The 27,937-nt window shown below is 35.5% G+C and overlaps 1 protein-coding gene across 1 annotated transcript in view; it reads left to right on the forward strand.

The window, feature by feature from the left end:
* The window catches only part of CNTN1 (contactin 1), a 311,723-nt gene that overhangs the window by 234,274 nt on the left and 49,512 nt on the right, over positions 1-27,937 (forward strand). Inside the window, exons 17-18 of the mRNA XM_036252416.1 lie at positions 10,890-11,048; positions 21,828-21,977. Of these exons, the coding sequence (XP_036108309.1) occupies positions 10,890-11,048; positions 21,828-21,977 (309 nt within the window). The remainder of the gene's footprint in view (positions 1-10,889; positions 11,049-21,827; positions 21,978-27,937) is intronic.

Genomic DNA, 27,937 nt, shown 5'->3' on the forward strand with positions numbered 1-27,937 from the left:
GACTCATTCAAAATGAGCCTCACGTTTCAAAGCTTTTAAGATGGGTCTTGAAAATGATCTCGTTTAACACTTCATTTTATCAATTTAAAATTAAAACAAGGGGGTGAGGGTTATAAACCAGTAGACGACATTATGAACCATGCACTGATATAAATTTAGATTACTTTTCTTTTTTCTCACTGGATTACAATGAGAGAAGTCTCCTTAGAGAATTTCTTGCCCTCTTCCTCAATGACCCTGTCTTACAATCAAACAGCTCAGCCCTTGCAGAGACAGTGGGAAGGCTCCGCGCCACGGTGGATGTGCCAGGCTTGCTCGCGCCCCCTATCCAGCTCCCCACAGGCGGCCTATGCATCAGCGTGCACTCACCAGACAATGACACCGTGTGAAACTGACAAGTATGCTAATCGTGTCAAATTACAACAGCAGTACAGATCATCAGTGAGATCCACAAGCCTTTATGAGCATGAATAAATGCCCATTAGTTCATGCTTTTAAAATAATTTCAATTTATGTCAGCAAAATGTGTTTGCAACTCCAATCTTTATGCTGTGACAAGATGTATTATGAATATACAATAAACAATAAATATATAGAATTATATAATTTAATGTATAGCATATGACAATAAAATATAATTGCATAGTTTATATTATAATAAAAACATACCATATTTTATATCATATATTTATTATATTATAGGTGTGGCAAAAGAGATTTACAGTTGTTTGTATAGAGAGTAATACAATAATTAATAAATAAAAATACAAAATAACTATTTCATGCACTCACAACTAAACCTACCTTCGCCCCACCCTATATATAAGGATATACAATATTTATTAAAGGCTTATTATTTAACAGACACTATTTTAAGAGAGCAATACCATTATTATTTCAATTTTACACATGAAGAAATTGAGTCCCAAAGAGGCAAAGTTACCTGCCCAAGGTCATATAACTACAAAGTAGAAAAGCAAGATTTAAATGCAGGTGGTCTGACTTCAGATACAACACTCAGCTTATTGCTGTAACATAATATAATCAAAGATTCACATATATTAAATTAGATAAAATAATCAATATAAAAAGTTAAAATGTAGGCCTTTCGTGAGGCGTAAAAAATGTTGATTCTATAGAGTCACTGATGGACATTTTGCAATTTTATTGTTGCCAATGAAATATTTGTGGCTGGTCTAATAACAAGTGGAAGCTATAGTAATTTAAAAAATACTTTTTCTACTAGTCAACATCATACAATTATAATTATAATAGTAAAAACTACAAATATAGTAGATGGTTTTACAGCTTGATTTTATAATGTGCACTTTGGTCTTAAAAACAATTAATTCAAAATGTTTAAATGTCTTAGATTATACTAGATATGTCAACAGGACTGTCAAATAAATGTTATCGTGTCATCCTAACCAAAGTTCTGTGAAGTGGTGGTGGAGGGACTGGTCATTCCTATTCATGGGCAAAGGAATTTTTAGAAAGAAAAAATATGTATGTTTTCTCTCTCACATTATAAAGCCAGACATGGCCAGATATCAGTAATCCAAATTTACTATATAACCTACTTTTTCTTGCTCCTACTCCTTAACTTTAACTATCCCAAATATAAAAATCAGATCATATAGTTCTTACTGTACATCTGTTTCACTGCTGGTAGATGATTTATTTCATGAAATTAATTAGCTTTTCCACCCAAAACACTCTGAGGAATGGATAATTTGAAGTTAAGTTTGAGCATAGCATAAAATTTTAAGTTATTTGAAATTTAAATTTTATAGTATCTTCCCTTCTGGTTCGTTTTATTAAACAAAGAAGGCAAAAACACTTCAGCTTTATTACTGAAAATATTACCAAGACTTAATGTTGTAAAATCCCTTTTAAGTAGAACATGGTTCCTATATGTGATTTTTATGGAGTCTGCCATTTCAATTTCCAGGAATGTATAATGACCACATCTCCCTGCCACCTGCCAAGCCCATCAGCCCAGCCACATCTTTTACTCCTAAGCAAATAAGAATGAAAAACCTTAGACAAGCTTTTACCTTCTAAATATATGGTCAATTTGAGAAGATGCAAAGAGGCCTCGGTCAGGTAGCTCAGTTGGTTAGAGAATCATCCCAATATGCTGAAGTTGAACCCCAGTCAAGACACATAAAAGAATCAATCGATGAGTGAATACATAAATGGAACAACAAATTGATGTTTCTCTCTCTCTCTAAAATCAATCAAAATGATCTTAACCCAGTGATCCCACTTCTAGGAATATATCCTAAGAAGCCGGAAACACCAATCAGAAAGAATATATGTACTCCTATGTTCATAGCAGCACTATTTACAATTGCTAAGATATGGAAACAGCCCAATTGTCCATCAGTAGATGAGTGGATAAAAAAAAACAACAACTGTGGTACATATACACAATGGAATACTATGCAGCTGTAAGAAAGAAAGATCTCTTATCCTTTGAGATGACGTGGAGGGACCTGGAGAGCATTATGCTAAATACCACATGATTTTCACTTATTTGTGGAATATAATAAACAAAATAAGCTGATGAATAAAATAGACCCAGAGACATAGAAAGCAGTATGGTTCAGACTGACAGAACTCAAAGAAGCGGGGTAGGGGGATGGATGAGGTAAACCAAAGAACTTATATGCATGTAAGCATAACCAGTGGACACAGACAACAATGCTGGGGTTAGGGTGGGGGGAGTGGGATGGGGAGGAGGGGTCAATGGGGAAAAAAAGGGAAACATTTGCAACAAAAATAAATTAATAAAAATTGAAAAGAAAACCCTGCATTTCCAAAAATAAAAAATAAATAAATAAATATAAATTAAAAAAAAAAAAGAAGTTGCAGAGAGGAAATTTAAGTCCTTTTGAATTTCTATCACATGGCTACTCAAACCACCATCATCACTGGAATTAAGACCTACTCATAAAGAAAGAACTGTTAGAAGGATTGTACAGCTGCTGTAGAATCTCTCTTGGTTTCCAAATTCAGCTGTTTCCTAGTTTGCACCCTCCCACTACCTCCTGGAAGGTGACTATGGGACCCTGTACTTGTGTGACAGAGCAGACCATGTGTTATCCAAGTATGACTTAGGACTTCTCAGTAGATCATCCCAGCAGGGAGTTCTCAATCTTTTTTTTTGCCACAGCATTTTTTCGTTATAATGTTTAACTGTGCAGTATACTTGTAAGTAAATGCAGATTTGGGCATACATCCAAAATCTCTTTAAAAATAAAAAAGTAAAACACTATCTTAATTTCTAATTGTCCAGTGCTGGCCATCAGTATTGGTCACTCTGAAGACACCAGAGGAGGAGAGGAAGCTGACTGAGGTTCTTGTGAATTTCCCAGAGAATGCTAGAGGCGCCAACCCTTTATTCCCAGTGCACTGGAACGCCAGTGAGTGAGCATTGGCATACTGCAGAGATATTCTTGAATCCAGTTCACTTTTACAAAACAATAATGCATAAACGTATGAGTTTTCGATATTATTAATAGCAAATAACTTGTGACATACCCTCGTGTGCCTGTCACTAAGTAGTCTGGGGTCTGTCACACTGAAGAAGGCCCTCTGTGAAGGCACTTCTGAACAATAGCTCCCAACAGTCTCACTGGCTCGCAACCAGCCGGCCACTGGAGCCCTCCACACATTCCGGAGAGTTTCTCCAGGAGCAAGGGACTATTGCTAACAGGAATGTGTAAAATCTGTCTGATGTCTGTGGTTTAAACAACTTGGAGGACCACTGTTTGGTAGGTTTCTACGTAGGCTGGCAAGCTACTGTGATTTAAGAAATGGCCCTCATTGTGGAGCAGTTCAGGGAGGCACCCTCTGTGACTGTTCATAGTCCCCTCTTTCCACACTTAGAGCCTCAGGTTACAGAGAAGCTGACTCTGGTAATATCTCAAAAACTACCAAAACTTTATTTTAAAGGGGAGAGAACGAATATATATATATATATATATATATATATATATATATATATAAAATTAGCAATTCTTGTGACCATTTATCATATGGAATAAATTTGTAACAAGCAGTCAGCAGAGACAAGGTTTTCTAGAATCTATTTCTACTCTTTTTAGATGGCTATCAGAAGGGGCCACTAATGGTTAGCAAGCGGTCTAATTCAATAATCAAACAACCTTCAGTGATGGGTAGGTGAAAGAGTTGGGCAGTCATCCTGTTAATTACAGGATTTTCTGTATAGTATCATATTTATACTACTATATGCGTGGAATGATTGAAAGATCTGTGTGGTGCAATGGAACCGGTATGGCATTTAGCATTAGACAAACAGGTTAAAAACCCACCTCACCTCCTGAATAACCTGCAGACTTAGAGTAGTCAGTTAATCACTGTAAGCGTTAGGTTCCATGTTTATGAAAGAGAATAATAATATTAGAGTTTACACATTGCCCGTGGCAAGTTTTTATAAATGTTCCATTACTTCCCCTTAACTAGACATAAGAAAAATAGAATATTACTCTAGACAAGTTCCCATGACATCCAGCCCCAACCGCTGATTAACTTTTTATAATCGCTGATTCAATTCATCCTCGGTATTTTTTGCTTAGTTAGCCCTTTGTGGTATAAGCCTATGTTTTAATAGGTAGATGTTGTACTATGTGGAGTGAAGTTACCAAGGGTCTGGAGGTTTGGGGCTTGGGGGGTTGCAGAGAGGCTCTTGTTCTTTGGAAAGTGGGTCACTGTTTCTGAGGGACAGTCTGGATTAGGTCGTAGCTTGTCCCTTCAACCTTGCCTTTTGGCCTCGCGTCTCCAGTGTCTGGGAGAAGTCTTTCTTTGTTCATTATTTTAACTTACCTGTCAAGGAAACATGGCAAATCCCCCGAGTACATGGTTTCCTGCCCCTAAGTGGGCATCCACACTCTCCCTTCAGCCTTGATCTTTCCTCTTGCAGGTAAAAGCAGAAAAGATGGAGAGAAAAACATGGTGGATCCTTTTCTCCCCGTCTGTGCAAGCCTGCCTCCAACCTGGTGATCGACACTCACCATTTGTGTGAAAATCTTTTTTTTTTTTTTAACACATTATACTAGATTTTACTAATAACTCAGTCTTGTAGCTTCCTCCGTTTCCCCACTCCCCCATCTAGTTCTTAGAGGATTTTCCATTTTGAAACTTCTAAACATATTTTGAGCAAAAAGATACTTAAAAATATAATTATACAACTAACCTAATATCTGAAACATATGTAGTGAACTAACCCAGTGCATTGTTTTAATGGCCAAGTAAAATTTTTGTGTTTTCATGTCCTGTTTTTTTTAATAATACATATCTCAGAAATTAGCTCATTATTTGAAAAGAATTGTGAATAAACGGGTGAATTATAGTACAGGAGTATTGCCACCGAATGGACTATTTGGTTTACCTAAGCAAGTAATGAACAGTGTTGTCAAATTGACTATGAGTCATCTGAATTAGGACATCAGCTGAGGGGCATTCCCCCAAGACCCTTGGTATCCATACATATTATTTGGCAATAAAGAATAAAAGACAGCAGTAAACAAACAAAGACTGTCCATGGCTCAGTAGGGTTTTTGGAACAATTCCTGGGATTGAGAAGTGACAATGGACAGCATGTGGAGAAAATTATCTCAACAGCAAGATATTAGCGAAGATGACTAAGCCACTAACAGCATGCGTGCATATTTAATTGCATTAACTCCTACTATCAGCTTTCTTAGAACTTCTCTTTTTGAGAAAGGTTGAGACTCTTATCAGGAGCATTTGGCCAGAAGTGAAGGATTAAAATGGAAATACATATAATTCTTTCTGAAACTGCTTACATTTAATTGTATAAAATGCTTTGATTTTCCCCCTTTGGTCAAAGACTCGTGCTTAAAATTCATGTTTCTTCACAAGAAATAATTTTGCTCTTCGTAAATGGGTTTACGTTTAGGTGTGGGATGTTATACGGACTTCTCTCTTATTAACCCTGACAGCCCCATCTGTGGTTGGAACCCCTCTTAGGAAAGCTTTAAGGAATATGGATATGACATATATATCCATATGATATGAATAGTTTTCTTTTAAAAATGATTTATTAGTTATCTTAAAGTAACAAATAAATATTTCAAGATGTTACTTATCCACATATTTTTAAAAGTTTTTTTTTACTTTTATAATTTCATTTATTGTTACAGAAAGAATTATCTTAAAATTTAGACTAGAGATCCAATTCAATTGCCATTTTAATAAGTTATTTAAAATTAATTTGAGGATCTCATGTGTCTGTAAATATCCCCATGGAGACACAGGGCATGGATCATCATTGTGGGCATTTTCTTACATCGTCCATAATTGAAGTATACCACGAAGACAATATAGAGATAGAGGTTTGGAAAGAAATAATAAAAACTAGAAAGATAGACCAATCAGGAAGAATATATGTACCCCCATGTTCATAGCAACACTATTTACAATAGCTAAGATCTAGAAACAGCCCAAGTGTCCATCAGTAGACGAATGGATAAAAAAGTTCTGGTACATATACACAGTGGAGTACTATGTAGCGGTAAGAAAGAAAGATCTCTTATCCTTTGAGATGACATGGAGGGACCTGGAAAGTATTATCCTAAGTGAAATAAGCCAAGCAGAAAAAGACAAATACCACATGATCTCACTTATATACAGAATATAATGAACATAACAGTCTGAAGAATACAGTAGACCCAGAAACATGGAAGTAGGGCACAGACTGACATCCCTCAGAAGAGGGGGTTGCGGGGTGGGAAGAGGTAAACCACAGAACTTATATGCATGTATGCATGACCAATGGACATGGACAACTAAGCCAGGGACGGGGCAGGGGTGGGTTGGGGAGGGGGGTGTCAATGGGGTAAATAAGGTAAAATATCTGTAAGAAAAAAATAAATAAAAAATTAAAAAAAAAAAAAAACTAGAAAGAAAACCGCATGACAAGTATGACTGTTTCCAAGAAAGGAAGAATTTTGTTTAGATTAAGTGCATTGATATCAACTAGAATTATACAGATTAATTTACCTCCTTTTAGCCTCATTCTTATTTCTATTTGGGATCAAAGTTCACTTTAATCAATGTTAGAGATTTAGAGGCTACCATATTCTTAAGAAATGTTAAAGATATTTAATATTCAGCTTCATTTTAGCACAGCCTTAAATATCAGTGAGACCACACAACATTGGTTTGTATTCTATAACCTCATAATCCAACCATTGTCTTAATAACTTTTAGAGTAGGAATGGAGTGAAAGTAATAAAGGGACGTTAACTGACATATTTTGGAGAAGTCACCTTTTCTAATATAACTAATGCTCTTTCACATTGTTATTTTAAGATTATTTTATATTTAAAGGAGGGGTAATTTGTTCTGAAAATATTTTTGTTTTCTTGGCATTCAAACTTTTTATATTAAAATTTGCTATTTTAGTAAAAATAAAAAATGAACCACAGTATATTTGTATGTGGTGTTTTGCTTTTAATTCCATATTGGGGAATTGTAAGTGTAAAAAGAATAGCAACACCAAGGCGTCCTTTAGGCTCAGCATCAAGGTTTATTTTATTTATTTATTTATTTTTGTATGTGCCCCTAGCAGGAACTGAACCCGGGACTCTCTGGTCCGCAGGCCAACGCTCCAACCGCTGAGCCAAACCGGCCAGGGCTCAAGGTTTATTTTAAAGTGTGTGCTATGTGGGTGAAGTCCCAGGAAGACAAGTACTTTTTTGTGTTCAGTTCCAACTCTGGTTGTTTAGAAATCCAGTCAGTGCTTAAGAGGGAGAAAGTCTGTTAGGTCTACTGCTTAAGTATTGGTACCAACTCAAGTGAGGACTAAGGGATAGTCACAGCTCCTGTGCATCCTGTTTAATTCTGGAGGGTCCTAGTTTCAAATCTTCTATCCCATTTGATTTATCAGAAAATGAGTCTAAAAGACTGATTTAAATGTTATGGTTAGTTAGTTTATATTGTGTGAATAATCACTTTGAAAACAGTTTTTTTTCTGGCTGCCTTTCCTTAAATGTCTGAATTCTTCTTCCTTGAATGCTACTATTGTCCTAAAGAAGAAATGACAAGTAACAAATAATCATATTTCTTTTCATTTTTCCTTCGAATTACATATGAATGAGAACCGGGTGGAAATCACAGTTGTATTTTGTTTGTATATAGGTATTTGTTACTAAAAACACTAGTAAAATTCAAGAGAGATTAACAAATACTTTATGGTGATCAGGAAAGACTGGGGATGTATTGAGTATAAGTTTATAAATGGGTGATGTTATCTTTACTTATTTGTTTTTAAATGATTACTTTTGGTATAGTTATTGAAACATTTATCTCAAGACAAATTATTTGGGTTCAAATCCTAGCCTTTCCATTTACTTGCTGAATGACTATGATTATTATATTTAATCTATCCTTGTTTCTGGTTCCTCATCTGTAAGATAGGGAAAATAATAGTGGCCCACATCATGGGGTTACTGGTAAGAATTATAAAAAATTTAGCAATGACTCCAATGTAATAAGGATAAAGTATATTATTTTTATTAAAATGTACAATATAAATTTCTTTTTAAAAATTTTCTAACATGTTACATCATATAACTTGTATGTTATGAATTCATGCTAGTTTAAAAAATACAGACAAATCCAAGAGAACAACAGTATAAACATGCCAGTGTTCTGGTGGTTCTTTGGACACCTCTAGCAGACAGGTACATTTGGGCTGCACAGTCTGAGTTTCTAATGGGCTTTTCCTCCATTGGGGTGAGTTGTGCCAGGAAACCCAATCTCTCCTCAGCATGCTGCCACAGATTCTTGCAATAACCTTCTCAACTTCTGCACTCTATGTAACATGTGCAGATGTTGGCATAAGTGAAATCTAAAATGTATGAGATCTATATTGCATGTAGAAATGTTTCCATTATTTGCCTACAGTCAATGATTTAATAGTAGAAATACTCAGTAACTGACTTGGAATAATGCTTTATGTAAGGTAATGAATTTCTTGGTTCTGATCAAGAATGTGCACTGTACTTTAATGTGGTTTCTACACGTAAAAAATGCTCTATGTTCTTTCTGAATACCAAATGTGTTCTATATTATTTATGTGTCTATTTTCATTTATTTTAGATGGTCTGTTATTGTTACTTTTAGTTAATAGCAAGAAGTATAAATCAACTATTACAAATTATACATTAATAAAACTTTACCTTTATTTTATTTGTTTCAAAATAATAAAATTTATTACCATCAATAGGGTGTGTCTTGTGTTATTTTAATATTACTAGTAATGTATTTATGTTCATGTACACACACACACCTTCCCCCATGAGACCAACCACACAGAAATTGATGAATGTTTGGGGTGTTGTCTGTACCTTTGCAGAGACCAAAGCCCATATGGGGGGGGGGGGAGCCAGTCATGTAGGCTAAGCATCTAATCTGATATATAAATAGGAAGGTATTTACTTTTAGCTAAAAGATAAAAAACATGTCTCTGTTCAGTATTAAAAAATAAAGCTGTTGATTACTGCATTTGGTGTGCCGAGTTCTGCTGGGGCTAGCCTCCTGTCTGGTGCAGAGCGCAGGCGATGCCATTTTCTGAAATGTCTGTTCAAGGAGAGGCGCTCTCTGATAACAGAAACTTCTTTGGCGTTATAAGCAATACATGCCACAGTACAACTTAAAAGGAATTTTTCTCATTTCAAAAACCAGATTCTGAGGCAAATATAAGGTGGTTGTATACCATTATTGTGGCATTGACTACTTTCTTTTATAGTTATTTGTTTGCTGGTTCTTTTTACCTTTTCAAAACAAAGAGCTGCTCGAAACCCAAATTACATCTCCTTTATCTTTTCGTTTTTACCACCCAGCACTGTGCTCTCAGTTTAGAGGATAAATGAATAATATTTGTACTGAGTTATGGATCATCTATAAAAATCTATTTTTAACATTGTTTTATGTTCTGCAGTAATAATTCTTCTGCCTAAGATGCTTCATTATCTAATTTGATGTTTTCAGAGCAATCCTGGTATAGCTCTGAGTTTACAATTGTTTTCTACATTTATGAAAGTAGAAACGTTTCTTTTATTATTATTTATTCCTATTGCTAAAACTAATATGAAATCTATTTTCTAAAATAATGCATAACATCATTCCCAGAAATTTCTACACCAAGCAAAATCAACACCTATAATATTTAAGGGTATAAAAAAGTGTCTGTCCCATTTTGGGAAAGCAGAATGAGATATTTTACTAACTTTTCCTCATTTCTAGACTAAATTATGCAACTGTCTCTGATTCATGCATGGAACATGCGTACATTCATTCTCACTATGCAACGAACTGTATTAGGTCTCATTGACACCAATTGCATTTTATGAGTCAAACAATATCATATGTATCCTGAATAATAATGCTATTTTTAATAATGGTATTTTTAATTGAGTTTTAGAGAGAGGAAGGGAGAGAGAGAGAAACATCGATTGGTTGCAGCCCGCACACGCCCCAACTGAACCCGCAACCTAGGTAGGTGCCCTGACCAGAAATCAAACCCGAGAATTTTCCAGACCTCAGTATAAAGGACTCAACCAACTGAGCCACACTGGCCAGGGCCATAATGCCATTTTTAAATGACAATATTTACCACTTTTTAAAAAAAAGTGACTAATGAAATTATTTAGTGAAAACTATAAATATCATCATTATAATTTTATATAGTTTATAATGAAAAGGAATATAGCAACACTGATCATATTGTTTAAATGTTCTTTAGATTAATTGCAAGGAGAACATGTTTATATTTCAATGTGTGCTTAATTCATTGGTTAGGATTGATTGATTCATTCTCCCAATTTCCCTTCCAGGCCCTCCAGGCCCTCCAGGAGGTCTGCGAATAGATGACATCAGAGCCACTTCTGTGGCTCTTACTTGGAGCCGTGGTTCAGACAATCACAGTCCTATTTCTAAATATACTATCCAGACCAAGACTATTCTTTCGGATGACTGGAAAGATGCAAAGACCGGTGAGTTTTATTAAATTGTATATATTTTTAAATGAATTTTTTTATTAAAAACAAAAACCTGAATGTTTAAAAAATTTAATCTACTGAGAAATGCTTTTTATTTTTTAACCTTTTTAAGTATCTCAGTGCTTTTTTCTTATTATTTTATTTTTCTTTATTGATTTTAAAGAGAGAGAGAGAGAGTGAAACATCAGTAAAAGAGAACATCGATTGGCCACCTCCCACAAGCCCCTCCACTAGGGATTTGGCCCACAACCTGGACATGTGCCCTGACAATAATCGAACTGGTGACCTCTTGGTGCGTGGGTTGACACTCAACCACTGTACCACACTGTGCAGGTGATCCCAGTGCTTTGATGGTAAAAAAAAAAAAAAAAAAAAAAAAAAGTGCACACAAGGAACTTAAAGCTGTTGGAGAAGAGGAGATGTATGTGTAAATCTATCACAGGAACCAAAACAGGCGTCCTGGTTCTCTTATCATTGGGAAGACTCTCTCTTTCTCTCTTAAATGGAATCTGTAGCTTATTATTTCTGACCCATTTTGTCCAATTATATAGGCACTATAGTTCTACATTTTTAAAAAGCCATATGGATTATAAATATTAATGTAAGCATCCAAATCTTACAACTATAACCCTTTACGTTCTGAGGATGACCTTCCCTGATTTGAATTTTCTCAAAACACATTTCTAAAGAAGTTTTGATATCAACTGTTTTATTTTCTTTTATTAAGAGTTCCTAAAAGTTGATCAGGAAAAAGTAAATACATGTAAGTGGGTGCTTTTCCTTGTCTGTAACTGCGACCACTGCCATTTCTCATGACTGGCCCACAATATCACAGAGCAGTCTATTTTCTCCTGTAACATCAAAGAAGAGGGAGGATCCTTTTGATAAAATAATGTATCTTTTCTTAACATAATGGGATTTATTTGTATTGCTCACTGAGAGGTTTTAATTTGATGTACTTTTCTTTGATGATTTCTCATGTACTTCGATAATTTTTTACTATCATGAAAAATAAACCAAAAATAAACTTGAAACCTATTGCAGGGTTTAGGATATATTTTAATATTAAATGACCCTCCACATAAACTTAGAAAGTTCAAATGAATTAGAAATGGATGAAACACTTTTATTACGTTACTCTTGTGACCATAAGTATTATCTATAAATATACAGCCACGTGACACATAATGATCAATGACAGGCCACATAGATGACAGTGGACAAAAGTATCATTTTAAAAAGGTTGCTTCTTTTATTAATATAGCCACCCCAACTTTATCATGGTTTCTGTTTTTATGTTATATCTTTTCTAATTGTCAACCTATTTGTATTTTTGAATCTAAAGTATGTTTCTCTTGACAGCATATAGTTGCATATTGTTTTTTATCCAGTCTGACAATCTCTGCCTTCTGATTGGATTTTAATCCATTAACATTTAATGCTGTTATTGATATAGTTTGATTTATATCTGTTTTTTAAATGTTTCACTTGGTTTTGTTCCTTTATTCCTTTTTGAACTGCTTTCTTTTGCATTTAATATGTATTTTATAGTGTAATGTTAACTTTTTGTTTGTTTTGTTAATCCTCACCCAAGGATATTTTTCCATTGATTTTTAGAGGGAGAGGGAGGGAGAGAGGGAGGGAGGAAGGGAAGGAGGGAGGGAGAGAAGGGGAGAGAGGGAGAGAGAGAAACATTGATGCAAGAGAGACACATTGCTTGGTTGTCTCCTGCACGATCCCTACCAGGGCGGGGGATGAAACCTGCAACCCTGGTACATGCCCTTGACTGGGGAATTGAACCGAGACCCTTTGGTCTGTGGGCCGATGCTCTAACTGCTGAGTCAAACTGGCCAGGGCTATGGAGTTTAATAATATTCATGATAGATAGATAGATAGATAGATAGATAGATAGATAGATAGATAGATACTTACCGGTTTACCAGATACAACTGACCTTAGCAGAATATAATCACTCTCGTTTATTGTGGTTAATCAGTTCCAGACTCTACCGTGATAAATGAATTTCCACGAAGTAGGATTCTTTATTTATACAGTGGCCCTCGCCACTTCACGCTTCGACTTTCGTGGCTTCACTCTATTGCGGTTTTTTCAAATATAGTATACTATAGTATAGACTTCATATTTTTCTAACTTACATTCAGTGAGATAAAGAAATGTTACTCCTAGATAGCTCTATTTTATTTTACCCCTTCTATGTGCTATATATTATTGTTATACATATTGCATATATATGTTACAAAGTTGATAATCTCTTGCTAAAATTACTGCATTCTATAATTTTAATGTCTTTCAAAGCAGATAGGACAAGAAAGAAAAGCAAATATATATTTATAAAGTTTGTTATATTATTTACCATTATTTACTTTTTATTTACCATTTCTGGTTCTCCTCATTTATTCCTATAAATCAGGTTACTATTTCATGTTATTTTCTTAATCTAATATAGCTTTGTTTCCACCTGCCCCTTTAAGTTATTGACAAATACATTTATATATGCTGTAAGTACAACACAATTTTATTTATTTTCACACAATTAATTTTATTTAACACAATCCACACATACACGTGTGTGTGTGTGTGTGTGTGTGTGTATTTATATGGATGAATAAATACATAGGTAGAAATAGTTTTATACAATGACTTTAAAATCAGGTAAGAGAAGAAAGAAGAATATGTATTTATACTGTATTTTATAATTACATAATACCTTTACCAATGCTCCTTATTCTTGGGATGTTTTTACAAATTGCTCTCTGGGGTCAACTGCTTTCAGCCTGAAGAACTTTTCTATTTCTCCTAAGGTAGGTTTGCTACCAACCAATTCTCTCAATTTTTGTTTATCTGGGTAGGTCTATATTAGACCTTCTCTTTTAAAAGAGAGTTTTATTAGATATAATAGCCTTTGTTGACAGTATTTTTTCCCCACACTTTACTTATTTATTTATTTATTTAGTACATGCCCTTAGCAGGAACCAAACTCGGAACCCTCTGGTCCGCAGGCCGATGCTCCAACTGCTGAGCCAAACCAGCCAGGGCTCTTTCAACACTTTAAATGTCATCCTAGATACCTTTTGTCAGATTGAGGAAGTTCTCTTTTATTCTTAGTTTACTGAAAGTTATTTCTAAGTCCCTTTATATTTACCAATATATCTACTATTTCTGGGTTCTTCATTTCTTTCTGTAGAACAGGATTTTTATATATTATAATTTCCTTAAGTAAAGAACTCTTAACATTTCTGATTTTTCAAATTGCTGGAGTCAAAGACTTTCAGCTTTTGTACATTAAAAAATGTCTTTCATGCCCTGGCTGGTTTGGCTCAGTGGTTAGAGCGTCGACCTGCGGTCCCGAGACACCCGGGTTCGGTTCCCGCTAAGGGCGCGTACCTCGGCTGCAGTTTGTCCCCGGCTCTGGTCAGTCGTGCGGGTGGCAGCCACTCGATGTGTCCCTTCACGTCGATGTTTCTCTCTCTCTGTTCCTCTCTCCTCCTCCTACTCTACCTGAACAAAATATGGAAAAATGTCCTCGGGTGAGGATAAAAAAAAAAAAATGTCTTTCACTTTATATTTATGTGATATTATTTGGATATAAACTCCAGGTAGCTTTTTTATTGGCAGCACTTTAAAAATAGTATGCCTTTGTCCCTTTGCTTGCATTGTTTCTGATGAGAGGGTAACTATTGTTCTTACCTAATATTCCTGAGTTTAGTGTGTCCATTTTCTTTAGCTACTTTCAAGATTTCTCTTTATATTTGCATTTAAGCTTGATGGGAATATATTTATCTTGATGGGTGTTTACTTGGATCTTTTAGTTGCTATCTTCTTTAAACTTTGATTTTTTTAAGTCATTTTCTTTCCAGATATTTCCTCTGCCCTCCTTCCCCCTTGATCTCTATTGACATGGGTGGTAGATTTTGATGTGTTCCACAAATTTTGGACACTGTGTGTATATATATATGTTTGTGTTTCTATTTGGATAATGTCTAATTACTTGTCTTTGTTTTTACATATTCTTTTCTTTACTATGTTCAATCAGCTAAAAATCCCATTAAAATAATTTTGACCATTATGGATAGATGGATATCCATATAGATATTGATGTAATTCATACATAATTTACAAGATTTTCTCTTAGTATTTGGCTCCCTTTAGCATTGTTCACATAGCGTTCAATAAAATTTTCTTATTTCTTTATACACATTGTACACCTTTTCAACATTTTACTTTTACATATTTATAACATTATTCTAAAATCCCTGTTTACCTTTCAATATCTAGGTCATCTTTATGTCTGCCTCTATTGATGTTTTTCCTTTCTTGATAATGGGTCACATTTATTTATTTTCTCACATATCTGATATTTTTATTGATTTCCAAGCATCGTGTGTAAAATAACATTAAAGGTCAAAGTATATATTATTTATGCCCAGGAAAATAGATGTCATTCTTTCAGGAGCTGAGTCAAGCTAATCTTTATTTGAGATGACCCCAGTTTTGCTGTTAAATTTAGATAAATGCAAGCCTTAACCAATTTGAGCGTAGGACCAGAACCTTCCCTTCCAAGTGTCCAGAGGTTTTCTAGCCGTGCCACGAGGCTTTAGCTGGCTCTTCTAACTTGGACCTCAGGAAGGGTTCTTTCAGCTCCCCTGCTTCTGTCCAGACGGCTGCCGTGTAATACTGTCTAAAGCCCAGAGAGCATAGGGGATGGGGGTTCTCAGTTCTCCCACCCCCTTCTCAGACCTCAGCAGACCAAAGAACTTGCTGCTCACAGAGGAGGCAGATCTTTCTCAGCCCTCCCAACACTCACCCAGCCACAGATGGCCACTTACTTATAGTCAGTGCAAAGCCCAGAGTGCTTATAGGGGTCTCGATGTTTTTGCTCCGGTCTTAGGCGTAAGCAGATCTGAGGTGTCTGAGCCTCAGAGGGAGGTTTCTCTTGGCTTTCTTGTCTTGCCCCCCAATTTTTTTAAGAACAATTGGTGAAGACCTGCAGGAAAGAATTAGCCAATCAGTGCATACTCTCCTTGATTTGGGGCTCCCAGGGACTAAACAGCTATGCCAATATGGCTCTTTTAAAATATCTGTGAAAAGTTAAACTGCCTTTGTTCTTATGAACACCCAAGGTTACTTACTCCTCTCCCAACTGCTCTATCAATGATGGCTTTAGTTCATTATTTTCCTTCAAAAACTCAGCTCTCTGATGGGCTCTGAAAAAGAAATATTTTGTAAATTACCTTGTATATTCTTTCTGAGTTGGTTAAGTAAAATTCCCTTGTGATTATATCCTAAGTGAAAGTGAAAAATACTTTAGGCAACAAAATAAAAATAAAAATCATGTGGTTTTTATTTATAGTAGTGTCTACTAAAAAGGAGGGTATGAGCTTAAACTCATTTTTATTAAGGTAATTATTAAAAGTATTCAATAAATGTTTTTCAAAGATATCTACTTTCATCAGTCCAAGGCTGAAAGTGAAATAATGAGATGAAAGACTAGAATGTATATCTTTAAAACAATCTACTGTAAATATTACTTCTCTCAGATCTTTAAAGGGATAGACAATTGAAATCTGAAGTCATTCCCAGGGGTCTACAAGATGCTCAGGTCATATTTAGCATTCCATGCCTGATTATATGCTACTACTTTCTGAGAAAATTAAAAAAAAAAAAAAAAACTGTTGGTGACTGTCCAGCTAGTGTAGCTCAGTGGGTGAGCATTGGCCCATGCACCAAGAGGTCACCGGTTTGATTCCCGGTCAGGATACATGCCTAGGTTGTGGGCCTGATCCCCAGTGGGGGTCATGCAGGAGGCAGCCAATCAATGTTCTCTGTCATCAATGTTTCTATCTCTCTCTCTCTCTCTCACTTTCTCTGTCTCTAAAAATCAATGAAGAAAAAAAAAATTTTTTTTTTAAAGAATGGCAAAAATCCTACTTAAAAAAAAAATTGTTGGTGACTCTCTGTGTGTGTGTGTGTGTGTGTGTGTGTGTGTGTGTGTGTAAGGGGGTATTGGCCAGAGCATAACTAAGCCTGGAAACCATGCTCTGAGGAGCAATTGAAAGAATCTGGAATATGTTTTCTAAAGTGTCTTTATATCCAAAGTTCTGCATGTGAAAGGCTAGAACTGATTGTTCCAAATCTTCTGCAATTAACATCTTCCCACATAAATATTTTTCTGTACTTCAGATTATTTTCTTAGAATAGACATTTGTAAATTAATTTATTGAGTATAAACATGCTTAAGCCCATAAACTATATTGCCAAATTACTCTGTGCTAAGGTAGAACCGGTTTTTATTTCCACCACTAGTATATAAGTATCTCTTGTACTACATCTTTGCTTAGTATTTATTATTTTCTTTTTAAATGCTTGCTAAATTAATAGGTGCAAAAACACTGAACTCATTGTGAGATATTTACTTTTTAGAATTTGCCATTTTCTTTTTTGCCTTTCCATAGCTTCACTTTTTGTTGTTGTTTTTTTTTCAATACAAATTTATGAGTTTTTAAGAGGCCACATTCAAATTTTCCTTAGAGAAGGATCAATGAATCACACCTTCTGGGATGCCAGAGCACAATTTGCATGGCTTTCATTACAAGGTTCCTTGCCACACCTCTGGCTCCCTCCTGAGTCCTGCCAGGTGATCTATGGGTGGGGTTTACAGCCTCTAACATAACACCACGTACTTGTGGCAGAGCCAATAAGAAGCCTATAAATGCCCATTCCCATTCTCACAGACCTGCTTTTTCTGAGAGGGTAATTCTTTCTGGGTAGTCTCAAATGCTTGGGTTTTGAATTGAGATGGTAGATCCTAAGGTTCTAATTGTATTGATACCCTAAGGAAATACCAGAATTCACTTTGTCAATTTACAAGAACCTAGAACAGGTGGGGTTACATTGCTGTTTTTCAGTCCTGAGGTCACCCTGACTGTTTCTGAAGCTCCTTAATTAACTAGTTGGTGTGGCTTGAAGGCACAGCACCGCAGCCTGGTTGCCAGGCAATTACAACACTGAATTATTGGCCTTAGGATGCCCATGAAGCCTGCTTCTCTTTTTCTTCCAAACAGTCAGAAACTTTTTATTCTGACCTGTATGTATTTGCAAATAGATCTATGGATTACGACTCATGCCTAGATGCTAAAAGAATACATTTTCAAGGCATTTTTAAACCTGAGGATGAAAATAAGAAGTATGTCTTCTGCTCGATATCCCTTTGCTTGAAATATCCATTTAGAAATAGAACCAAGCTTTAAATTCCTATCAGGCGAATGCACAATATTTTAGTTTTTTATAGAGAGTAGCCTCTGATAGGCATTATACAGTTAAGATCTGATTCTTTAGTACTGAGATTATCTATAAAAAGTGGCCTCACTCAGAACTGACCCAGTAACAAATCTGGAACTTCAGACCCCATTCCTGGTTCCCAGTACTTTCCTTTATTGTGCAAAGTGCTCTCTTCTCTTCCTGACTTCAGGAACAGCAAACAGGTTATGAGGACTTGAGCTGACTAGATGGGGCACATGTCCCTGCTCCTGACTGTTTTCTCCTGCATTTGGCTTGGGGCATGAAGCTGCTTCCAAAGTAAACCTAACCGCGGTTCCCAGCCTGTCTGTGTGGAGGTGCTGGGAAAGGACGGGTACCCAACTGCTCCTCCCAGGGCTGACGGGGCTGGAGGAGCGTGCCTGAGGGGATGTTTACAGGGATATTTAGGGCTCAGAATAAAACAAATAAACATATATACTGGAGGCACAACATGTATATGTCCTCAAATGAAAGCCATGGATGAACAAACAAGGAGGAAGCAGAAAAGTATTTTGTGTGTGGACCTTTTCTGGGTATCACCAGTCTTGAAAATCCAGCTGTACGACCATATGAGCCACCTACTTCAGAACTGGAGCTGAGAATAAGGTAGAGAGAAAGCAAGATTTTAAATCCTGTTCTCTTGATGTGATGTGAATCAAAACTCCTGCCCCAATCTGGTTGGAGGAAAGCAGGCCAATAGAAGAGCCACTTTAAATTCTAGACACATTATTTAATTGAGAGATGTTAGTAATTTTTTTGCTGTTATCTCTACTTCTTACATATATAGTTTTATTGGGAGAATATTATAAATACTAAAAGCACACTTGTTTTAGATATTTATATTTTCATAATTACTGATGTTCATGTATATTTACAAGAGTTGTTGTAGTTGATTTTGTTCTAAAAAGAACAGTTTTTACACTTTTGGAGGCATTTTCACACTTTTAGCAATTCTGGTAGGGAATATCATTCTTCACTTATCAATATCAAATTCTTCCCTAATCATTCAGAGGGGACATTCTTCCTAATCTCCACCCTGTTTCCCCTCTTGAGTTATTTGCATCACTGGGCCAAGGGTTTCCCGCTGCGGTCTATCTTCTCATGGTAGTAGCTCCAAGGCTTTTTGCTTATTCTTCTTCCTTTGTTCATCTTAGTCATTAAAGTCATAGGCCTACTTCTCCTCTGTAATCCAAAAACTACCACAAAATGACCCCAGTTGACTTTTAGTGCTTTAATACTCACTATTCCTCTAAATATTTTCTGTGGTCAAGTGTGACTTTCTACTCTTTGACCATATCCCTGAATTTCCAGGTGTTTGGACGTATTTTCATATTGGATTCTCACATGTGCTCAAATCGGTCTGTCAGCTGAGTCTCCACTGCACATCCACCTGGTTCTTCCTGCTCTGGCCCAGCCTCCACCTGCCCATGCCTGTTGACTGGCCAGTTGCTTGGAAAAGTCTCAGTGTAGCCTCCACCATAATGAGAACACCATGCCTTTGCCAAGAGCGACCTTTTGGAAGAGTACCAACATTTCCATTCTTCAGGCACTTAAATGGTGCTGGAGTTTTGCAGCATAGCAGTCATGGGTGGGGATCAGATTGCTTCCTTAAGACTTCTACCACCCTTTTATGTTTGGACTCCCCAATCTCATAAAATCACAAAATCTCGAACATTTACACCAGCTTCTTCCTTTAAACTTCTCTATAAGTTTCCTGGGGCTGCTGTAACAAAATGCCAAACCTGGTGGCTTAAAACAACAGAAATTCACTCTCTCACATCTCTGAAGACTAAACGCTCAACATCAAAGTGTTTGCAGGGCTACACCCTCTCCAAGGGCCCTAGGGAACAATCCATTCCTTGTGTCTTCCAAGTACTGGCAGCCCCAAATGTCCCTTGGTTTGTGGCCACATCACATTGTATCCTCCTCTTCTATACATTTTCTCTTATAAGGACACTTGTCATTAGGTTTAGAGCCCACCTAAATAATCCAGGATGATCTTAACCCAAGATCCTTAACTTTATTTCTGTCTTAAAGGGGTTCACAAAGACACCCTTTTCAAGTAAGGTCACATTCATGAGTTCTAGCGATTTGAACATAGACATGTCTTTTTGGCAGCCACCGTTTCCCTCGCTAGAGCCTCTCCTTTTATTGGAGGCTCAAAACCATTGAGTGGTATCTGGAGGGGAAGAGAGGCCACTCTACCCAGTGTCATAACAACCAGCTCTGTTTTCTCTTTTCTCCAGGAAAAGCCCTTAACAAACCAAAACGTCATCTTTCCTTTTCCAAATATTAAAAATGTCCCTATGTATATGAACTAAGACAAGCACTTTCTGATCTGTATGAGGGAGGGTGGAGGAGATAGAGAGGCAGAATGAAAACAGAGCGGGAGGCAAAGCTAAACTTTTAATCAAAAAGAGAAAAAGACGTGTCAAATATATAGAACAAGTTTATAACAAGAAGAGAATAGAATGCAAAACTAATGTCAAGAGGGTTGAAACGATGGTGGGATGAGGCATGGATAGTCTGAACCATACAGGAATTTCTCCAAAAGTAGCAACTGTAACTGAAATGCTTAGCATTTATTGTGGAGATGGTATAACATTTTAAAAAGGTACATATTCATGGTCTGCATTACAGGTAAAAATTTCCTAACTAATTAGATAATGCATCATAGACAAGCCTAAAGAGACAAATTTTCCACGTAAGTGGTGTACAGGTATTTATATGCATATGTATGTGTAGGTAAATTACTAAAAACACATATGGAAATATCTTAAGAGAGCTTAAAATAATGTATAGTCCTACCCAGGTTGTATGTTTTATCATATTTCAATTAAATAAGCAATTTCAGAACATATCCTACCCATAATTTATAATCTTCCCAATAATATATGGCATCTAATAGCATGAATTTAGAGAAATACTTGATAAATCTTAATAAATTATTATAACATTTATTATCACTGCCCCAAATGATGTGGGTATAAATCTAAAAAAAAAACCACACAACTAATCACCATATAGGCACCCTAGTAATAAATCATTCACTGTCTGTACATTACATCATTGGCAGTTCATAACATTTTTAACTGCCTTCATTGTACCCTTGCCTCAGAAAATGCTTCTAGATTCTACCTTGATAATATAGCCCCTTGCTATTCAAGGTGTAGCCTGTTGACTATCAGCATAAGCAAGGCCTGGGAGGTTGTCCAATCTCCCACCCTAGACTTAGTGGAAACATGATTCATATGCATATCATTCTTTCTAGTATATTATTTATTATTGGCCACTTCTCTTACTGCCTTGAACTTAAGTTTGTCATTTCTTGATTTTATTTTTACTTCTACCCAATGAAATACGTGTCGTTTTCTCAAAACAGTAAAATTAAAATGGGGCGTTATAAAAGAGATGCTATTCAAATAATATTCTGTGTTTAATGTTCATTTTATTTAGATCCTCCAATCATTGAAGGAAACATGGAGGCGGCAAGAGCAGTGGATTTAATCCCGTGGATGGAATACGAGTTTCGTGTGGTAGCAACCAACACACTGGGTATAGGAGAGCCCAGTATACCATCAAACAAAATTAAAACAGATGGTGCTGGTATGTAGAAGAAACTTTGAAATTTAGAAGGTTTATCAATGCAATGCCACTTTTTTATACAGTTGAATGTATTTGGAAATAAATAATGCTCTGAGGTGAGTGATTCATCTAAACACTGTGCATTTAGTATTTGACACAGGTGTGTGCATTTTATGTCAAGACAGTCAAAAAAAAAAAAGGAAAACATGGATTTAAGAATATTTTTACATAATGTAGGGGAAGAGGTAAATTGAAACTACTTCATATTCCACTGGAGACCATTTAAATGACATTGATATTTAGAATATACATTTTAATGTAAGTTGTGAGTCTTAGCCAGGCAACTATTGATTAAGCATGATTTAGTGTGTCTAAATCATGTGTGTCTCTCAAACGCATTTGTAATTGAATGGTCATTTGAATGGACGGTGTGGGCAGGGAGGATGCGATGAGCAAGGAGTGGGAGAATGCGGTGAGGATTACTCAGGTCTGTACCACTTGAGGAGTCATAGCATCTCTGAGAATTAGCTATGCTGTGTTCTTTTAATATTAGGAGTCACTCTAAATATGCTCTCTTATCACCACTCAACCTTGGCTGTTTTTTCAATTTAAGTTTGCATTTTTTTGTGCTAAATACTAACTCCATTTAAATAGTCTTGGGTACAAGAAGTACTCCACTCTGTTTTCTTTTCCTCTGCGTTACTAGGCAAAAATGCTGTTCTGATTCTAATAACAGTTCTTTTTCCTTTTATTCCCAGTCTATGAAAAATAAAATATTTGTAGGCTGAGTTCTTATTTTTACTAAGCCTTGCCAACGTTTTATTTTCAGTGTTTTGTTTGGGGAGTAGATTTTAAATGGATGACAGGCTACCATTAAAATTCTTTAACATCTTAGTATCATATATCCACATTTCTGGCTACCTCATTCCTTGGCCTAACCTCTAAGTAGAATTAGTCTTTAGTTTTTAAAACCAAATTATTCACAGCACTTTTTATTAATAAATGATCTCTTAAAGTTTCGTGTAATTTACCAGATAAAGAAAATAATGATGATGTAATAAAGGAAGAAAACACTTGAACACTGACCTGCACTGAGTATTTTCACACATTTCTGTTAATCTTCATAATATGGTGAAGTAGGTATTACTAACCAATGTTGATTAATGAACAGTAGGCTCAGACACATTAAGTAGTTTACCTAACCTAATATTACTCTTTGTAAGATTTACAATTCAGTCCTGATCTGTCTGGCTCCTCTTCTCATTCACTGAGCTTGTCTCTTAAAAGTGGCTCTTTAAGCAGAACTCTTAAAAACGCATCGACTTATATGAGCCTTTATTAGCGCTCCAGTAGAAACTTAGATTTGATCCTTAACTGTGAAACTAAATATGACTTAAATACTATTTTTTGTTGTTGTTGTGAAGTAAACATAGTTGCTCCTTTTCTCTACCTCATAGAGATCTCTTTAGGATATGAAGCTCATAGAAGTTGATGTTTTAGAGAACAAAGAATCCACATAGCCAGGATCCTTGGTTTTGGTTTTTATTACTATTCGCTAGAGTTTCCTAAGTTTGTGATAGAGGCTTCTGTGCAATGGACTGAGCACAGTTGCCCTTTCTGGAAAAATAAAAATGAAAAGAAACTGAGGTATGATCTGACTAGAGGTTTTAACTGTATAATTTCATGCTGAGAGATAATGCACTTATTTTGAGTTAACAAGTATTCATTTCAAAGTGAATAAAAAAACTGGGAAAAAAAATCAAATGATTAAGTTGGTCTAAATAAACTTAGTTTCGTTAAAAAATTATACTTACCTCAAATATTGAGATTGATTATTTCTATGTGATCTCTTGACTAATACAGTATGAACTGCATCTTATATGAACACATTTTTGAAGTACAAAACTGTTCATTGAAAGACGAAAAACTGACATTTGAGACAACATGGATGAATCTTGAGAATATTATGCTAAGTGAAATAAATCAGACAGTAAAAGTCAAGAACCATAGATTTCATTCATATGTGGGATATAAAACTGAAAGCAAACAAGAAAAACAAACAAACAAACAGAAACTCGGACACAGACACAGTATAGTGGTTACAAGAGGGGAGAGGTAGAAAAGGTTAGTCAAGGGAGGCAAATGCATGTGACAAAAGAGGATTTGCCTTTGCGTGGTGGGCACACAATGCAATATACAGATAATGTATCATGGAATTGTACACTTGAAACATATAATTTTATTAACCAATGTCACCCCACTATACTGAATTAAAAAAAAAACAAAAAACTGTTCATGGGAAAGGAGGATACTTTCTCTGGCATTGATAATATCTGGAAACCTTCCCTTCTCCTCCTTAGGAATTCTATTACAAATAATACATTTGTTATATATCTTAGAAAATGATTGGTTTAGGCCCTGGCCGGTTTGGCTCAGCGGTTGGAGCGTCGGCCTGTGGTCCCGAGAGACCCGGGTTCGGTTCCCGCTAAGGGCACGTACCTCGGTTGCAGTTTGTCCCCGGCCCTGGTCGGTGGTGCGGGTGGCAGCCACTCGATGTGTTCCTTTCACATCGATGTTTCTCTCCATCTCTCTGTTCCTCTCTCTCCCTCCCACTCTACCTGAACAAAAAATGGAAAAATGTCCTCGGGTGAGGATAAAAAAAAAAAAAAAAGAAAATGATTGGTTTAGTATAACACAGGTTGATTATCTGGACAGAATTATAAAATTGGAGATTTTCTTTTATCTTAAAGTAGAAGTGATTAAAATTAAATATATTGTTAAGAACGACAGGAACAAAAATGTTTCTGAGACATAAATTAAATCTGATTCATTTGTGTCTCCATCTATGAAAATAATTAATATGTAATATCATATTTAGAAAATAAATATATTTTTGATGTGCTCACTGCCAGTAATAAGAATGTAACTGAAGACTTTTCAACCTCAATGACTTCTTATCCTTAGAAATGATGGAAAGAATTCGTTTCAGAGTAATATCAAACCTAAAAGTTTGGCAAGATTGTTGCTTTCAACCAACAACTTTTTGACATTACCTTGTTAAGCATCACCTCCTACATTATGTTTGCTCAAATGGCATTTTGTTAAAGAATTACTTCTCTAGTAGGCTTAGAAAATAACTTTCTTTAAAAGTTTCAGAACCAACCAGGCAAACAAACCTATGAAGTAATGAAACTGTCTTATTCACAATGCAAGATACAACCCTACAGTGATATAATGAGACGGTTCATTCCTTTCCATTGTGAACATTTAAATCCTGTAAACTATGGCACATTTATCAATTTTCCATAAAAAAATATTGTAGGACCTTGTATTGATCATCTTTTATGGCTACCATGGTTTATGCATTTGCTATGTTATCAGATACAGACCTAAGCTCTCACTTTCATTGCTTCACTTAATTCCCACAACAACTTTCTCAAATTGTTATTGTCATTCTTAACTTTACAGATGAGTAAGTGAGAATTATACCCAGCAAATGTGAGGCAGAGCTGGGATTCAAATCTAGGGCTTTCTACTTCTAAAAACCTTGCTCCTCACCCACTTTCTGGGAAGGCAGAGTACAGTCCTGGTGCTCCAGGGCGCCGATCCGGCTGCCGTCACTGACCGCTCTGACCGGGGAGCACTGCCCAGCCTCTCTGAATGAGAATCATTTCTCTTATAAGATTTTTCTTTATGGTTAAAGAACTTGCAAGGAAAGCAGTTAGTACTGGCTACTGCATAATATATGCTTAATAACATTTATTTTTTATAAATGCTTATTCTAAACTTTAATATGCTTATAAAAATATTGTCTACTCTGTAATTGATCACCTCATCATGCAATACATTTCCATTTTTTATAAGCACAATTAAATTACATGTAATTTCATGTAATTTTTAATCATCTTAAGGGAATAATTTTATATATTTAATATAATAAAATGTAACCGACTTTCTCTTTAATTAGTTTGCTTTTTTCCTGATTTCAAAAGATTGAATATGTATGAAATTGGACCCTCCATTTTCCAAACTTGCAAGAAAACAAAAATGCTGTCTGAAACAGGGGGGTGCTTGTCTCATCATGTACTGTTACCACTCTCCAGGAGATGCCAGCATATGTTACATGAATAAAGCGTGGTTCCCATTTGACGGAAAGGTTGCTCCTGCTTCATTATGCTGATTGAAGGACATGACATTATCTAATGCCGCACATGCCCTTATCTGTCCAGTTACTTAATGTTAAGATCACAGTGCACAGTTGGGTGGATTCTTTGGATTCAGATAAGTGCATTATGAAATGGGTGGTCCCAAATGAAGAATTAAAAAATGTGTTTGTAATTCATTATAACCCATTTAATTTTGACTGTAGGAAAGAGATAACCAAAGCTTCCTTCAAAGTAATGTGTCATTGTAAGACATATCCTCATAGCTAATAGATCTGCAGGTGCAGTTGGTGAGTTGATATCTAAAAAGGGTGCATTCAGATGTGATTGGACAGCTTTGGCATTTATTTACCAGCTCAAACTGAGAAGGATAAGAGCAAAATAACATAACACCAGAATCAACACTTTTATACTATATAGAGAACTTTAATTTCATGTTTAAAGAAGCTATTTCATTTAGTTTTATTTAAAATTTTTTAAGATATGTTTGATAAAGAAGAGGAATGGTGATAAGAATATATTTTGTAGTTAGAAAGGTATATATTAAAGTTAGTTACTGTCATTAATCATAAAATAGATTAAAAGAAGCAGAGTATTGATTTTTTTAAGCCACAAGGAGGCCCGAGTTAAAGTTGCAGCTTCTCTACAAGTAAGCAGTGTGACCTAGACCAGTTAAATCATTTGTTTTAGGATTCATTTGCTTCTCCACATACAGTTGGTCCTTGAACAATGAGAGGGGTTAAGACACTGATCTTTGCACAGCCGAAAATCTGCACATGAATGTTGACTCCTCCCAAATTTAACTAGTAATAGCCTATTGTTGACCAGAAGTCTTACAGATAACATGAACAGTTGATTATCACATATTTTTATCTAATATGTATTATGTACTGTACTGTTACAAAAAAAGTAAGCTAGCTAAAACAAAATGTTAAGAAAATTAAGAGAATACATTTACCATACTGTACTGTAGTTATCAATACCATAAGTTTATTGTCTGTTTACATGATTAAAAAACTGTACATATGAATGTACCTATGCAATTTAAATCCATGTTGTTCAATAGTGAACTGTACTTATTTCAAAGTGTTGATCTAAGTATCCAATCAGGTGTAGTTTGTAAAAATCATTTCTAAATTCTAAATGAATCTTATATTAAACTAGGCTTTATTCATTGAGCAAACTTTTATGAATTAGGGATATTTAAGATTAAATTTAAATTAGTTGTACATATTTAACTTCTACTAAATTAAAGAGCATCTTCAGAACTGGAATCAGATTTTATTCATATATCTATAGTGCTTAACACAGCACTGTTCATAATTGGTGCTCAAAATCATGTGTAGCAGAAAAGGAACAAGAAGGATAAGGTGATGATTCTGGCCATTGGAAGTTAATAGGAGATGAAAAGAGAAGCAGTGATCAAAGCAACAATGATATTTGGAAACTATGGTTTAGAAAAATTCATTATCAAATATAATTTGTTTTGTTTGAAAATATGGTTCACATATGCATTAGATGCTTTCGCTTTTAATACATTGAGAGAGATAAAATACTAAGTGTTCATTCTTTTCCTTAATTTAAACAATCCATAATTGGTTTGGGTTCTTTGTAATAATTTTATTATACATTATTATTATTTCACATACAGCATTCTTTTCTGTCCATGCCAACATTTCTCCAGATGACCTATTTTTAGATGATCATTTCATTGAGCAATTAATAAATTGACTCTGCTCCTTCCATTTGAATTTTGGCTTGAAGGGATTAAGAAGTACAAATTGTAGTTACAGAATAATCACAGGGGTGAATTACAGC

The sequence above is a fragment of the Molossus molossus genome, unplaced genomic scaffold, assembly GCF_014108415.1.
Source record: "Molossus molossus isolate mMolMol1 unplaced genomic scaffold, mMolMol1.p scaffold_m16_p_10, whole genome shotgun sequence".
Taxonomy (NCBI): domain Eukaryota; kingdom Metazoa; phylum Chordata; class Mammalia; order Chiroptera; family Molossidae; genus Molossus; species Molossus molossus.